The 15,828-nt window shown below is 48.4% G+C and overlaps 3 protein-coding genes across 14 annotated transcripts; 2 read left to right on the forward strand and 1 right to left on the reverse strand.

The window, feature by feature from the left end:
• Positions 1-261: 261 nt before the first annotated feature.
• LOC4336871 (clathrin interactor EPSIN 1) lies at positions 262-5,291 on the forward strand. The gene is made up of 11 exons (XM_015779921.3): positions 262-624; positions 746-797; positions 1,444-1,523; positions 1,955-2,033; positions 2,205-2,288; positions 2,392-2,537; positions 2,644-2,862; positions 3,216-3,307; positions 3,713-3,903; positions 4,136-4,742; positions 4,847-5,291. Exons 1-11 carry the CDS (start codon positions 584-586, stop codon positions 5,038-5,040), a joined length of 1,785 nt encoding a protein of 594 aa, XP_015635407.1. The 5' UTR covers positions 262-583; the 3' UTR covers positions 5,041-5,291.
• A 2,770-nt stretch (positions 5,292-8,061) lies between these two features.
• LOC4336872 (myb family transcription factor PHL11) lies at positions 8,062-13,643 on the forward strand. Of its 6 annotated transcripts, none has more exons than XM_066310125.1 (6): positions 8,062-8,264; positions 12,136-12,212; positions 12,319-12,385; positions 12,492-12,564; positions 12,776-12,845; positions 12,938-13,643. In XM_066310125.1, exons 2-6 carry the CDS (start codon positions 12,165-12,167, stop codon positions 13,352-13,354), a joined length of 675 nt encoding a protein of 224 aa, XP_066166222.1. In that variant the 5' UTR covers positions 8,062-8,264; positions 12,136-12,164; the 3' UTR covers positions 13,355-13,643. The 6 variants fall into 6 exon arrangements, with proteins under 6 accessions (XP_066166222.1, XP_066166220.1, XP_066166221.1 ...); XM_066310123.1 differs by having other exon boundaries at positions 8,106-8,264; positions 12,773-12,845; XM_066310124.1 differs by having other exon boundaries at positions 8,183-8,290.
• Positions 11,940-15,340, reverse strand: LOC4336873 (uncharacterized). Of its 7 annotated transcripts, none has more exons than XR_001545298.3 (6): positions 15,010-15,340; positions 14,835-14,882; positions 14,576-14,746; positions 14,139-14,389; positions 12,746-12,827; positions 12,381-12,603 (listed from the first exon to the last, which is right to left on the reverse strand). XR_001545298.3 is itself a non-coding variant. In XM_015779926.3 (5 exons), exons 1-4 carry the CDS (start codon positions 15,307-15,309, stop codon positions 14,171-14,173), a joined length of 738 nt encoding a protein of 245 aa, XP_015635412.1. In that variant the 5' UTR covers positions 15,310-15,340; the 3' UTR covers positions 11,940-12,126; positions 14,139-14,170. The 7 variants fall into 7 exon arrangements, 3 of the variants coding, with proteins under 3 accessions (XP_015635412.1, XP_015635411.1, XP_025880975.1); XR_001545296.3 differs by having other exon boundaries at positions 14,116-14,389; XM_015779926.3 differs by lacking the exons at positions 12,381-12,603; positions 12,746-12,827 and adding an exon at positions 11,940-12,126.
• Positions 15,341-15,828: the final 488 nt, after the last annotated feature.

The raw sequence follows: 15,828 nt of genomic DNA on the forward strand, positions 1-15,828 counted from the left end.
AAAATTAGATGATAGTTTCGGGTTACCTACCATTCATTTTGCTGCTGTGTTTTAAAGGTTGATGGATTTGGATTGATCATGGTCATTTGTACTTTTGTAGTCTTTATCTTTAGTGCATTAACCCAACGTCCCAACCCATGATAGAGTGCTTCCGTCTTTCGGCGCAACACTGTCCATCAGATCCTGCCAGCTTGATCCTGGCCGTCCAACGATGTCATACTAGTAGTACATGGTATACTAGCCTAGCCTCCTCCACCAACCGGCCATCGCCCACCGGCCCACGAGCACCATCTCTCCTCTCTGCTCCGCGAGTGGCCTTTTGCCCACCTAAGCCGCCTCCCCATCCTCTGCTTGCTCCGGCGGGCGGCGAGCGCCCCGCCGGACCGACGACGACCTCGCCGTCGAGCTGGTGGCCGCTCAACCTCTAGCGCTCGCAGGGATCCCGGGAAGCCTCCCTCGGCCGCGTCACCACCGGCATCTGGTGCTTTCCGCTCCCACCACAGTGTGCTGCTCTCGTCAGTTGCCACCGCCCGACTCGGCGCTCCGGAGCCCAGATCTTGGTTCCGGAGGATCCTCTCCGGCGATGGATTTCGTGAAGGTTTTCGATCAGGCCGTGCGGGAGATGTAAGTTGTGGGCCGAGCCCGAGATCTCGCCATTGCTGTTCCGATTTCTCGAGGATGTGGCGTGTTCTGAGTTGGATCCGTGAGATCCTGATCCGTTTTCTGTGTGTGTGTTGCTTTGCAGAAAGAGGGAGGTCAATTTGAAGGTGCTCAAGGTTCCAGAGCTCGAACAGAAGGTGCGATTGCGATATCACCTTTATCTTAACTCTGTGATTTTTGCAATAGAGTTGTAACAGCTGGATTGGTTCGTATGATGGGTGTGGGAGCTTGGGTTTTGCATAATCATGTGCTTTTGATATATTTGTTGTCTGACCCCATTACACGCTGTTAGAATTCATGTAATCATGTCATAGTAGTACTTTAAGGAAATGAATTTCAGGAGTACCAAAATTAAGTCTGCAATGTGTTTACTATTTAGGACTTGAGGTAAACCAGAGATCTCAAGTGCTTTCAATTGAAGTATCTGTATTGCCAAATTTGTGCCGTTGAAGGCTACTGTCTGGAGCTGATGCGTGGATATATTGAGTTCATTGTACATTTTGTAGCACGCCTTGATAGTTGATAGTCATGTTGCTTTGACAATCATGTATCTTGTCCGTGGTGTAGATCATGGTTGTAAGGGTTTTCGTCTGTAATAGTACATTCACCCTTATGGTGCATGTTTGGTTATTCTACTGTGGGAGTATATTACAGATATGTATATTTCTTATTAACTTCCACAGCAAAAAAATATAGATGTATATTTTTGTTCTTAGCTTTGAATTTTACCTTCGATTCTTTTTCTTATGTAGTAAACAATATTTCTTTCCTTTAAAATTTCAGGTACTTGATGCAACAAGCGATGAACCTTGGGGCCCTCATGGTACTACTCTTTCAGAGCTATCACATGCCACCAAGAAGTTGTAAGTTACAATCTCTTATTAACTAGGTGAAACCCCGCGCGTTGCTGCGGGATTTTAGTATGATAGCAATAAGTAGAAATAATGTGTAAGATAGCTAGACGACATAAGCTTACATAATTTGATATGGTTTATGATAATTTAAATAGTATTTAAAATGATGGAGAGGTATATTTAAATATTATGTGAATTATGTGAGATGATGATTTAACATATTTGCATTTTAAAAGTCAAAAAATTAATAAATTATAGAATTATAGATAATATAGCATGCTTGCATGATGTTTAAGATGTAATAATTATTAGTGGATGATGTGACATCTTTGTATGTTGAGCTTTAGGATTTAGTGGGTTGTAACTTTATAGTAAGATAGGATAGGATATGTATTTTCCCCTTGTTTTTTATGCTGAAATGGTGCTTTCAAATTTTGTAGCGCTGAATGTCAGATGGTAATGAGTGTCCTCTGGACTAGGCTGTCTGAGCGAGGCTCGAAATGGCGTCACGTGTATAAGGTTTAACTCTTGACCATTTTGTATTTTCTTTGTCAAGTACTGGGGCTTTGTACTATGAGTTCTACATTGGTCACTATGCCAATACCAATGGTCAAAGTGAACAGCAAACCTTGGTATATGCATGGTTTTGTATCAGCAATGTAACTAAGGCATATAACTATTAATGTCCAGGCTTTGACAATTATTGAGTACTTAATAGCCAATGGTTCTGAGCGGGCAGTTGATGACATTCTTGATCACTATTCAAAGATCTCGGTATGTCTTGTTTATGCTTTTGTTTCTGATATATAGTATTTCTTTTCTCTTTTTTGAAGTTTATGTCATTAAAAACTTTGTTCTCTGTGCTATATTTGTCAAGGTTCTTTCAAGTTTTGAATATGTGGAACCTAATGGAAAAGATGCTGGAATAAATGTGAGAAAGAAAGTCGAAACTATATTGGGACTCATAAATGACAAGGAGAAAATAAAGTCTGTAAGAGAGAAAGCCGCCAGTAATCGTGACAAGTGAGTTCTTAAGGAAAAGAATAAGTTGTGTTATACTATCTTTTTTCTGGCTGTTTATTCATCCTGTACAACTCCAATTATTAACATATGTTTGTTGTGGATGAAGGTATGTTGGGCTATCATCGACAGGGATAACATATAAGTCAAGCTCTGCTTCATTTGGTAGCAACTATAGTTCTGGTGAACGTTATGGGAGTTTTAGTGGTACAAGGGAAGGTGATTCATACGGTGACAGTTATAGGGATAAAGAACCTGTTAAATCCTCTCCAAGTTATACTGGCAGCCAGAAATCTGGCAGCAGGATAAAAAAGGATGTGAATAGAAGGTGCTTCAAGATTCCTTTACATTTTCCATACATATAATAGCAGCTGCTGATATTTATAGTTTAGCCTCTCATTAAAAAATTAAATTGGCTAACCAGTACGATGGTTGTATGGTAGCTGGTAAATATGTTGGTGGGTGGTATAATAGCTGCATCACTTTTATCCCAAATGTGGAAATAAAATAAGGTTTTGTGGTACTACAATATTACAATTTATGTAGTAGTGCTGAACTGTGAGCCCTTTTGGAGGATGATAAATGAACAGTAACATTCCTGGACTCCTAGCATCAGGCTTACTTTGTATTACTCTTCCTATTCTCCATCCCACCTGAGGTTGTATCTGTTTGAATTACCAGGAATGAGGATTCACCGAGCTCCTTGAAGTCTAATGCAAAAGGCAATGAGGACGATTTTGATGATTTTGATCCTCGTGGATCTTCTTCAAATGGTAAAGTATTTTATTATGCTATTTCTTTGCCAGGATATTTGTTTTTAACTGTACTACTGAATGCATGTTCCAGTCTTGGCATGAAAATATTTCAAAACTGTCACTTTTTCAAGCATTTCACCCCCTCAATTCTGCATTTACATCTTGCAAATGTTGCGCTTATATTATTATCTTCTGCCCAACTATAATTGGAAGGTCACCAGGTGAATGACCTCTTGCTGGAAATATCAAACAAATATATCCTGATTATTATAACTATTTGGCTGAAGTGAACAAGTATGCAGGTTTTTTTTTTCCTTTTATCGTGAAAAGTAGTCAGTGTTATATGATACATTTTCCAAACATGAAGATAATACAATTGTAGATGTAGTTGTGATCCTTAATTCTTTCAATCTCTATCTACAGGTGCAGCTAATACAAACACCAGTGGCGTGGATCTTTTTGCCCCAAACTTATTGGATGATTTCATCGATGTGCCTGCAGCAGCAACTCATGAAACAAACGACTCTGCAGACGCTCAGGTTGATCTGTTTGCTGATGCAGATTTCCAATCAGCAATACCAAGTACAGAAACAGCTGCGGGTTCAGATGTCCAGGTTTGTTTATCCATGAGACTACTTGAATACTTGATACATTTTTTTTGCAGGCCTGATGAATATAGAGAAAAATGTTTATCCTAGTCCTCCAATCTGGGATATGAAATGTGCTGAAAACAATTGAGGGTGTTTCTCCTTAAATATTTAGTTGTGCTTCATTAATCTTAGAAATCATATAGTTCTTCAATCCATTGATCATGACACAGGGTGTTATATCAAAATGATACTGCAGGGCAATGTAGACCTTTTTGCGGAACAGCCAGCCTTCACAGCAGCCTTTCCACCACAGACAGGGTTTATTCCACCACCAAGTTCTGGGACATCTGAAGCAAATACTTCCACGTCTAAGAACACAACTCCTGAACCTTTTGATCCTTTTGGTGCTATTCCTATAAACAGCTTTGATGGATCTGATCCATTTGGTGCCTTCAACTCCGATGTTGGATCATCTAGTATACCACCACCCACGCAGAGTTCTGTTGGAAATATCAGCACACCAAGTCAGAACCCTCAAGCAGCATCTGACTTTGGTGGCTTTGTGTCGAGCACTGTAGAAACAGCAGCTAAGGACCCCTTTGATTTTTCAAGTAGCAATCTTGGGAAAACACCTTTGGCAGATCCAAAGGCTGATGCATCCGATTTTGGTGCCTTTGTATCGCACAGTGAGGAAGTAGCCAAGGATCCTTTTGATCTTTCTTTGAGTACCAGCTCTGGAAGGACAAACCAAGCACCTCTGGCGGCTCCCAAGTCAGATACCAAGAAAGAAAATTTTCAGGTCAAGTCTGGCATATGGGCTGACTCATTGAGCCGTGGACTGATTGATCTGAACATAACTGGACGTAAGTTCTTCCTTTTCTCCTTGCCCTTTTGACAAGGATATCACCTTGCCATATCTTGATGGCAGAATTATTAATGATTTCTCATTGTTCTTCGCAAATTACAGCAAAGAAGGTGAACTTAGCCGACGTTGGGATTGTCGGTGGCCTCGATGACGGGTCTGATGATAAAGCTCTGCCCTCATGGACCATGGGTGCAGGAGGTTCCAGCCTAGGAATGTCCGGAATTCCTTCATCTACACAAAGTGGTGGCATTGAGAGCTTAGCTAACTACAACAAGTACCAGTTTGGCTTTAAATGAGCTTTCATGTGAGGCTTTCTAGTATATGCCGGTTATTGTCGGAATGTCGGCTTGTGCCTTATTTATTTTTTGTTGATTCTATTCTCCCCTCTTTTGATGCTTACATTCCTTTACAATCGCCTCCAAGGATCGTGATCTTGGTTCGTCTTGTCGCGCTTGTATTGTATTTATTGGATTTGCGGATGAGAGACTCCTACCTATATCACACCCTGATTCAATTTAACTGTACTGTTATTTCACAATCGTGTTAATCCTATGGCTCACCTCTATATTGCGATTTATGATTCGGTACAGCAACATGGGATCGTTCCTTCTGCCGCTTCCTTGAACTCATTGAAATGAATTGATGCTTGTGCATGTTTGGGTCAGAGTGGGGGATAGAGAGAGGTCCAACCTGACCTGCAACTTTCAGGTTTCAGTACTACAGTACAACTTTACGGACATTCAGGAAGGGAAAAGTACACCGAAGATCCCTCAACTTGTCATCGAGTTACAAAATCGTCCCCCAACCGCAAAACCAGATATTAGAGATTTTTCAACTAACAAAACCGTTCGCTTGAGATCCTCCGGTTGTTTTGGACCCGGTTTTGTATGACGTGATGGGTGAGTCAGCGTGGGCCCCACGTGTGAGGCTGCCACATCATCTCCCTCCCCCTCCCCCTCTCTCTCACTCTTCTCTCTCTGCCACATCTCTCTCTCTCTCTTCTCTCCTCTCACTCGCTGCAGGGCGGGCGCGGCCACCGGGGGGCGCCGGCGAGGTGGGCGGTGGCGGCGACGGGGGTGGGGATGAGAACGGCGGGGGAAGGGGAGGGGAGCGAGTCAAGGGCGGTGGGGAAGACCTCGTCGGCGGCGAGGCGGCGAAGGGGCGACGGCGAGGATAGGAGGGCGTCGGCGGCCCCCACACCCGCAACCACCCAGCACGCGCCGCCGATGCCCGGCAGTCCCTCGCGCGCCGCCGTTGCGGACGACGACGACGAACTCTCGCGCCTCCTCTCCCTGGCCGAGGCCGACCTCGACGCCGGCCACCTCTGCGCCGCGCCGCCCGCCTCGACCCGGACTCCTCTCGACCCGCCGCGGCGGAGGGGCGACGGCGAGGAGAGGAGGGCCGGCGCCGCGGGCGCGTCCGGCGGCCATCAGGTGAGGAGGGCCGGCGTGGCGGGCGCGGTCGGCGGCCGACAGGAGGGAGCGCGGCGGAGAGGAGGGCCGGCGCGACGGTCGGCGGCCGACGAGGGAGGAGCACAGCTGAGAGGACGCCTCTCTGCTCCGCCCGCGCCCGGAGCCGCCGCCGACGATGAGGGCGAGTGGCGTGGAGTCGTCGGCGCCGCCGCTCCCTATCCGCCGCCGCTTCTCGGCCACCGCGCTTGCCCGCCGACGCCGCCGCTCCGCTTGCTCTGGCCGCCCCTCTGGTGCGGCGGCGGCTCCTTCGGGGACGAGGCCGGCAGGTTCAGATCGAACGGCAGCAGCGAGCAACGCGGGGCGGGGGCCTCGTCGCTGGCGCCCGAGGCGCTGTCCTCGTAGAGCACGGAGGAACAGGAGCTGCGATGGGGAGAGCGAGGAGACCGCCGTCGTCATCCACGGCAGCGGGTGGAGAGGCGACGGAGACCGGCGGAGTGGGAGGGCGGGCGGGCGCAGGAGGACGAGGCGGAGGCGGACGGCGCCGATAGGGAGCGTGACGGGAGAGCGAGGAGGCCGCCGCCATGGCTACACATCTGTCGCCCGCGCCGTCGGCGGCTGCGGTGGCGGCGTGGGGGGCGGCCCTCCTACTCCCACGTCGTCGCTGCCGCTGCGTCGCCCGTCGCCCATCGCCGGCCGCCCGACGTCCTCCTCTCCCGCCTCGCCCCGCCAGCCGGCTTGCCGAGACAGCTCGAGAACGGCGAGGGCGGCGTGGAGATGGCGCGGGGGTCGTTGGCTGCGACCCCGGCGCGGCGGCCTGCTCACGCGTCACAGCTGCCGTCGCTGCCTCGTCGGCCGCCGCCCTCAGCCCCATCACGCCGCTCGTGGCCGACCCCTTCAACCGGTCACCGGCGTCGGCGTCAACGGAGGAGGAGGCCGCGACCATCACACTCGCGCAGAGAAGAGAAGAGTGAGAGAGAGAGAGGAGGAGGAAGGGAGAGATGACGTGGCAGCCTGACACGTGGGATCTACGTGGGGTCCACGCTGACTCACGCACCACGTCAGACAAAACTAGGTAGAAAACCACCAGAGTACCTCAAGCGAAACGGAAGGAACCTCCGGGGAACGATTTTGTAACTCGATGACAAGTTGAGGGACCTTTGGTGTACTTTTCCCATTCAGGAATGCACTTACGGGAGAAGCCAAACTGGTTGTTCGCAAGAGCCGCTTCTCCCTGGTTGTTCGGAAGAGCCTTTCTTGGGGGCCGGCCCATTAGTATTTGTGTGAAATACTTTCTTGGGGCCGATATAGTGAAAATGGTACTACATTTATTCTAAAATGTAATAGCTTTTAGCTGCGGATCTAAATATGTGTTTATTCAAATTCATAGATAAGCTTACTATATTTTAGAACCAATGATGTAGGTAATAACCGTGTCATCTTTAGAGGCATGACGTAAAATCACTACTAGAAAACAACACAAAAGGGACGGCACTATAGTTGTCAGAAATGCAAGAACCAATACTTATAACGTTTTTCCCGCCCGAGCGCGCACCCGGCGGGCGCCATCTTTGAGAACTGACACCTATGCGGCGACATAGGTGCTGGTCTTTAATAGAAATCGATACTAATATCATTAGTGTTTTTTTAAGAGAACCGATATCTATAATATATTATAGGTGCTAGTTTTATAATGAGCCAGTACCCATAAAATAAGAGCCGAGCCGGTGTCCTTATCCACCCACCTGCGCACCCACGCCTACCCATCCTTTCTCTCGACAGTTACGCCTCTCCATCCTTATCTCCTCCCCTTTGTCATCTCTCTCTCTCTCCCTCTCTCTCTCTTTCAGCTCAACTCCAACCTCCACCCCTCGCCAAGCTCCTTCCTGACCATGCCCACCTCCTTCTCCTCCTCCTCCACCATCCATCACGGCCATAATCACCTCCTCCATCAGATCCAACAGCATGGATCACGATAACCACTAGAGCGGCCAGATCTAGCGGCGGCGGTGGAGGAGGGTAGATCCCCAAAGCCCTCCTCTCCTCTTTGGTCGGCGTCCCTGGAGCCCAAGGTGTCAGGAATGTGTCAGAGTCCGCCAGCGGGGAGTCAAGTATGAGTAATCCTTATCGTGCCCAAGTAGGCTCTGCTTCACTTTTCTTATCTAGAACACCTTCCGTATACAATATTTTATTTTGTATAAGACTTGGAACATGATGGGCTCTATCAAGCCTAACACAAAAGTATTAGGTATGTCTTATCCGTAACACTGATAAATATTGTAGCATTACTTATGATAAACAAGTCCATATATTACCCAGGATTGTATCTAAAAATTAGAGAAGTAGAGAACCTGGTGCGAAATGTATTTGGACCCTAAAATTTGATAGCCAAATCCCATGATCCTGTTATCATAATCAATGTGATATGACTTGTAGAACGTGATTATATCTAGTTCTAGTCGATTTAACTTTAGGTATTAGGCATGTTGTGGCCTTTTACTTTTAGTTCTGAATCTTAGATCTTAGTTCTGACATTCTGGTTCTGGCTTTATCATTCTAGTTATTATATCGCTAACTAAGTATACTTAGTACTTCATATAATTAAAATTTGAGTCCCCTAACTTTAGGGGCCCTAAACAATTGTACACTTTGCACATGCCACTGTACGATCCTGATTTTACTAATTACTCTCTTTTGATGTAAAAAAGTTTTTAGCTACGAATTTAGACATATGCTACATCCAAGCTTATAACTAAAAGTCCTTTTCTTATATAGTGAGTACTAAGGGCATGCCCAATGCAGGATGCACCCCACCATCCACACGAGCAAAAGTGACCAAGCACCTAGCTAGAGATATGCCTCACACAGTGCAAGCTATACTCCTATGGAATTTTTATGTTTCAGCACCTGTCAGTCTGTCACATTTTGCATTTAAACCCTTGGATTATTATTATTTGCATATACATCCAATATTTGCAGTATACCCCCTAAAAATCACAAAGATATATATACATCAACCCCTCCTCAATCCTCTCATCACCATCTCCCCTCCCAATCTCTCCCCGCGTCTCCTCCCTCTCCGACTCTCTCTTCGCCGGCGCCGCCTCTCCCCTCCCTGGCCATCTCTCCCCGGCGCTCCCCTCCCCGGCGCCGCCGCCTCTCTTCCCGCCGCTAGATCGAGGCGGAGGTGGCGGATCGAGCGGCGGAGGAGGCGGATCGAGCGGCGGTGGCGCCGGATAGAGGCGCGGCGGCAACGGATGGAGCCGGAGGCGGCGGATCGAGCGGCGACGGGTGCGGATTAGGGATGGCAATTGTGCCCGTTTGCCCGTTTACCCGCGGGTAAAAACCCTATTAGGGTTGGGTTTGTTCTCCATTTTATACCCATGGGTATCTTATTGGGTCAAAAGCTATGCCCGATGGGTAAATGGGCATGGGTATGGGTAATCACTACCCATGCCCGCTTTGCCCGTTTACCCGCAAAATCTAACTTACATGTAGGTTAGGAGCAAAATCCACTAGAATACATAAGCCACGTTCTTTGTTTTCTACGGTTTCCCTTTTATTTCCCTTATTATTTCTCTCCTCTTACTCTATTGCCGCCAGAGGAGAGACACAACACCGAGGCGGAGAATATTTGATGTTTTAAGTTCGATTCGAACTTAGTAGCTTGTAGACTTTTTGTTCCACTGCTTTTGTTGTGGCGGGTAAACGGGCACGCCCGCGGGCATAAGGTGCCCGCGGGCAATGGGCATGGGCAACCATCCTTACCCGTCATGTAGTAATGGGTATACCCGCGGGCACAAATAATCTCACCGGCATGGGTATGGGTAGGCACTACCCGTGCCCGTCGCGCCCGATTGCCATCCCTAGTGCGGATGAAGCCGCGGTGGTGGCGGATCGAGGCGCGGAGGCGCCAGATGGAGGCGGAGGCGGCAGATCGAGCGGCGGCGGGGGCGGATCGAGGCGGGGCGGCACGGATTGACGCCGCGGCCACGGATCGACGCAGCGGCGGCCGGGATCGACGCATCTTCTTCCCTTCTCTCCAGTCTACCCCCTCTCCATCTTCTTCCCGGCGTGGGAGCAGCAACGGTTTGGGGGCAACGTCTCTCCCCCAACGCGGCTCCTCGCCTGTTCCTCGCCGAAAAGCTACCGAAACCACTCGACGCTCTGCAGAGGGTCGCAGCGCTAGGTGAGGGTGCGGTCCCGATCGACGTGGCGTGAATATTCCCCTCGGGAGCAGTGAGACCACTCTCCAGCGTGGAGCGTTGAAAATAGCCTAAGGAAAGGAAAATGGGCAGATAAAGATTAGTGAAATACGGAGCAGGCGAAATCGGGGCTTTTAACTATTTGCCACTCTTACGGATGTTGCTTAACGATTTGCCACTAGGCCCACATGTCATAGACACATGAGGGCCCACATGTCATTGACAGGGTGTGGCAAATCGTTAATTGCCATGTCACAAGAGTCGCAAATAGTTAAATTTCCCGGCGAAATCGGCCAGCCGCCAGTCACAGGAGCGAGAAGTCAAGAAGCAAAGCTGGCGCGAATATTCGCGCGACATCAACGCCAACATCTTCCCCGTCTCTCTCGCTACCCATCGGCTCCACCGCTACCCTCTCCGCCCTGCCACCTGGCACCCGAATATTCCTTCCGCCCGAACTGTTGCGTTTACATGGCCCCACATCGCTCCGCGTCATTAGATTTAGCACTTTATCTTCTTCCACAAAGATTCGAATTTTCTTTTCGGTTTGGATCATCGCAAGCGATCTTTTCACTTTGAGCTACTGTACCTTTTTTTTGTCGGCATAGTTGGACTAACGATGATGCTCGTGCCAATTGCAACGCAGCGCTCGTGCTACGCATCAGTAAGCTGTAGTAAAAGTATCTAGTCTAGTCGTCTAAACAAAGCACGTAGAAATCAACACGGTTTGTGCGCCGTGCTCGTGCCAATTGGGGGAGCATTTTTATCCATCTCGTGTACGTGCCGGCGCCGCCGTGTTGGTGGCGAGCGCGCGGCGGCCACGCACGTACGTGGCCCCGCGCGGTTGGCGCGGGCGTTTAGCCGAGAGATGCTCTCTGGTTGGTTTGTTGGGTTCTTTTCCTTTTTTTTGTTTCTTGCGCCGTTGCATTGCACCCCAGCTCAAGCCTCCCTAGATTCCGCGCGCGCACACATGGATGCTTTCTCCTTCCTCCGCGCCACCGTCTCCGCTTCCCTCGCGTCCTCTTGTCCTCACGCAGAGAGTAGACTTGCACTGCTCTTTTATCTCTTTCTCTGGCCACCAAGCTGGTTGTTGTATATTACTAGTAGTAATCCGTCGCCGATAGCTGCTTCGTGTTGCTCGATCTTTGACCAGCCAGTGGGGTTGGAGGAGGGAGGGAGCTAGCTATAGTTGCTAGCGTGTTTACGTTTTTGCCGGCGAGGCGATCGACGGAGATGTTTGAGGGGTGCTACGGCGGAGTCGGGTCGGCGGCGGCGGCGGCGGCGCGGGACCCGAAGCCGCGGCTGCGGTGGACGCCGGACCTCCACGAGCGCTTCGTCGACGCCGTCACCAGGCTCGGCGGCCCGGACAGTGAGTCCTCTTTGCCCATCAGTCAGTTCGTTTCCTGCTTAATTTTCTCTTCGCGGCACGGTGACGACAACTTCGTAGTCCTCTAGCTCTGTTTCGGTTGGCACTTGGCAAAGGCAAATAGTCTGCTGATTTCTCTAAACTGCAATGTTTATTGCATTGTTCATCCAAATCCTTTTCCTCTGCGTGACTCTGCAGCTTGGCACATAACTATGTAGAGCTGCATGGTTAATTTTGGGCATGCAAACTGGTTTTCAATTTCAGTGTCAAGAATTTCATTCGAAGAATAGTACGCAAACATCATTTGTCATGCTAAATAAAAATATCACGCATAATCCAGTTTGAACCTGCTTCCTTTATCCTTTATCATAGAATAATTGATTGTCTCCATTCTGATCGTGCTTCCTGCAACAGAAGCAACACCCAAGTCGGTGCTCAGATTAATGGGCATGAAAGGCCTCACCCTGTACCATCTAAAAAGCCACCTCCAGGTTTGAACTCATTTTCATAGATAAAACATTCCATATAGCTGCTCTTTTATTTTCTGTTTTTTTTCGCTCAGTTATATTAACACAGTGCTACTTGTATTGTAACTAGAAATATAGACTGGGAAGGCAAAGCAAGAAATCAGCAGGCCTGGAGCTAGCAGTAGCAGATAGTGGTGGTATGTGCCTACCTTGAAATATTACTGTCATGACTCATGAGCAGAATCAAAAGTATCATGCCTTAAAGCTAAGATTTGTCCACACTTCCTACCTTTATTTTATCAGAATTTACAGCGGAAGGCATCAGTTTTTCTATCGGAGCGCCTCCAAGGAATCCTGCCGGAGGAAACAACACGGGGTAACTAGCAATTGCCCTTCTGCTTGTCCTCATAATGCACTACAATAGAATCATCATAGTCTATTACAGCTACAATGGTATATTTGTAATGGGATGTAAATCCTACTGAATGCCTTTTGTTATGTGATCTTTGGGGATTTTTAATTTCCTTCAGTGGAAGTTCTATGAGTGTCTGACTAACCATCTTTAGAACATTTCTCTTGTGAAGCAGAGAAATACCGCTTGCAGATGCGCTAAAGTATCAAGTCGAAGTCCAAAGAAAACTGCAAGAACAACTTGAGGTTAGACCATCGACAGCTTTTGCATCAATCCATGAGCTTCTACTTGCCAATGTTTTCTTCCATTATTGCTAAAAGTGCTTGTCTACACTCAGGTTCAAAAGAAGCTGCAGATGCGAATAGAAGCCCAAGGGAGGTATTTAAAGGAAATACTAGAGAAAGCTCAGAAAAACATTTCCCTGGATGCAAATGGGTCTGCTAACCTCTCATCAACCAGATCACAGATTACAGACATCAACCTAGCTCTTTCAGGTTTCATGGACAATGCAACACAAGTTCAGGAGGAAAACAATGAACTGATGAAACCTATATCTGATGACAACCTAAAAGTTAATAATTTGGGCTTTCAGCTCTACCATTTAGGAAGTCAGGAGAGTAAGGATGTTAAGTGCACTCCAAAAACTGAAGAGTTGCTTCTACTAGACTTGAATATTCAAGGAGGATATGAACTCTCTTCTAGAGGAATGCAAGGGTGTGAGTTGGATCTGAAGATCAACCAGCAGAGAAGATAGAGAGTTGTTTCACAAACCTAACAGTTTTGGAAAGTTGACCGTTCGCTATTAGTTTATTCTTTTTCCATGTGCCAGTGTTGAGCATGCTTGTGTTCACAAGTTTGTTTTTTCTGTCTGCTAATGTTAAATTTCCTGAAAGGAACTTCTGAATAAATATGGTATTATTTAGTTATTTGAAGCTTCAATTGTATATACGAGTGAAGTGTGCAAAATGAGGGAACATCCAACACAGATGTGTATATTCTATCCAAGTATCCTATAAATTGATGTTTTACTTTTGTTCTTATTATCCTATAAACTGATGTTTTGTTTTTGTTCTTATCAAAGCAAGCATTATTAACTGGTCAAACATGCCATCCATAGGTGTATTGACTTATTGAACTTTGACCTTTTTTTTCTGTGATCAAACCTTTGGCCACACCTTATCTATTCAACTATTAATTATTGCAATATGTGCAGTACCGGGTTAGCATACTAACGCTATTTTTTTTTTAGTTCAGAACACAAATCAGATCCTTAGCATATCCCTCATGTAGCTTGACCAGAACTTTATATTCAGCCTTAGCAACACCACAAAAAAATACTGATAAGCTGCTTTCGCAAAACTAACTAGAAACAAAACAAAACTATTGTTACCCAACTGCATAAATGGGACAAGTAACTTTTATATCTTGTCAATTAACCAACTGAATAATGTTTAGAAAACTAACATCATCTTAAAGAGCATGGGAAACAGAAGATTCTAATAAAACTAGACTAACCTAGTTGGATCCAATATTCATACCAATCATGCTTGATGGCCAGGATTCCAACAAATCACTTTCCCCATTTCGAGAGGATCAAGCATCCAAAAATTGTGAAGCATACCGCAGCCACGGAGCCAACCACGAGTGCAAAAGCATACATCTGGCTTGGAAGGTTAAGTTTCTCTTGAATACCCTTCAACCCTTTGTCGATCGCCGGTGCCAAAGCAGCTGCACCAGCAACTCGGAATGGCCTAGTAACATTGTTACCGGTCCACATTAGGATAACTATCTGCCACATCAGAAAACAGATGAAGGTCAGTCTGAGGAGCCTGGCAGTTTTGCATTTTGTTTTAGAATTTTCTCGCAATTTTGCCTTGCAACAAAGTTGCAGCACTCTAAAGAACTGCGAGCAATGTGCAGATGAGCAATCATTTTTTTTTGGGGTAAATTTAAAGCAAAGCCATGGAATCCATACCCCCAGCAAGGCCTTGAGATTGGCCGCCGGGTTCTTGCCGGTGCTCTTCTCGTAGCCGAGGAAGGCCAGCACGAAGAACGTCGTGTAGGTGACGGCGTCGAACAGCCCGTAGGCCAGCACGGCGGCCAGGCCGAGCTTGGCCACCTTGGCCCTCATCTCCGCGCTCTCCGCCTACACGCATCCACGCAGCCAAAAAAGAAGTCCATCAAAATCAACCAAATAACGCTCAATCCCATTGATTCGACGGGTACAAACTCACCATCCACCTGGTCCAGAACCCGCCCTTCGGCTGCGGCTCCGGCTCATCCTGCAAATCGAGCAGAAATTTGACGAGAGCTTAGGTAAGGATGGGATCCCAGTCATTCAGAACCTCACAGAGTTCAGAGTTCAGAGTTCAGATGTGGTTGGGTAAGTGATGAGACGGTGAGAGACACCTGAGGGTCGGGATGCGGGTTTGCGGCGGCGGAGGCGCGGGGGATATAAGCGAGCCTGCTCCCTGCGGTGGCCGCGCTCACGGGGAGCGGGCACAGTGGTGAGCGGCACCAGCGGCGCGGCGGCGGCGGCGCTGGGTTTCCGAGCGGGTAGAGGGTGACCGCGGGACGCTGCAGGTGTAGGGTGTACATGTCGGCGAAGGAGAAGGCGGCGGATTGGGACCGGTGAGATCGATCGACTCCATCTCTGTACGCCGTCCGCGTCACAACAGGCAATTTGGAAGAAGACAAACAAGATAGCATCCAGCATCTAGGCAAGCTGAAATGGGAAGTTGGAGAGAAAATTGCATATCTACCATCCCATAAGAATGGCTTCGCTAGAATACCATTATGAAAACGGGCTTCGCTGGAATACCATCCTCAACCAGAGTGTCTTCGCCAAAATGCCATCCTGGACGGAAATGCCCCTGGCTCTTCTTCTTCCTCCATCCCGCGCGTGAAGAGCTCGCCGGCGGCCATGGCCATCTCCACCGCCGCGCCGATGCTGCCTTGCCGACGGCGATTGGGGCGCTGCCCTCCCCTGCCATCCCCACCTGCGCCTGTGCAGCTGAGGTCGTCGCGGAAGGACTCCGGCGACGACGCGTGGATCCCGCCGACGCGCGTGAGCCGGTGGCGCAGCTCCTGGCCATCGCCGCCTCCTCGTTGCCACCACGTAGCCAGCCGCCGTCGACCGCGCCAGTCGCCACCGCACCACCCTCCGCCGGAGCACACGGCCGCCGTCGTCGACCGTGCCAGCCGCCACCGCGCCGCCCTACGCCGGAG

Source organism: Oryza sativa, chromosome 4 (genome assembly GCF_034140825.1).
Source record: "Oryza sativa Japonica Group chromosome 4, ASM3414082v1".
In the NCBI taxonomy this organism is placed as follows: domain Eukaryota; kingdom Viridiplantae; phylum Streptophyta; class Magnoliopsida; order Poales; family Poaceae; genus Oryza; species Oryza sativa.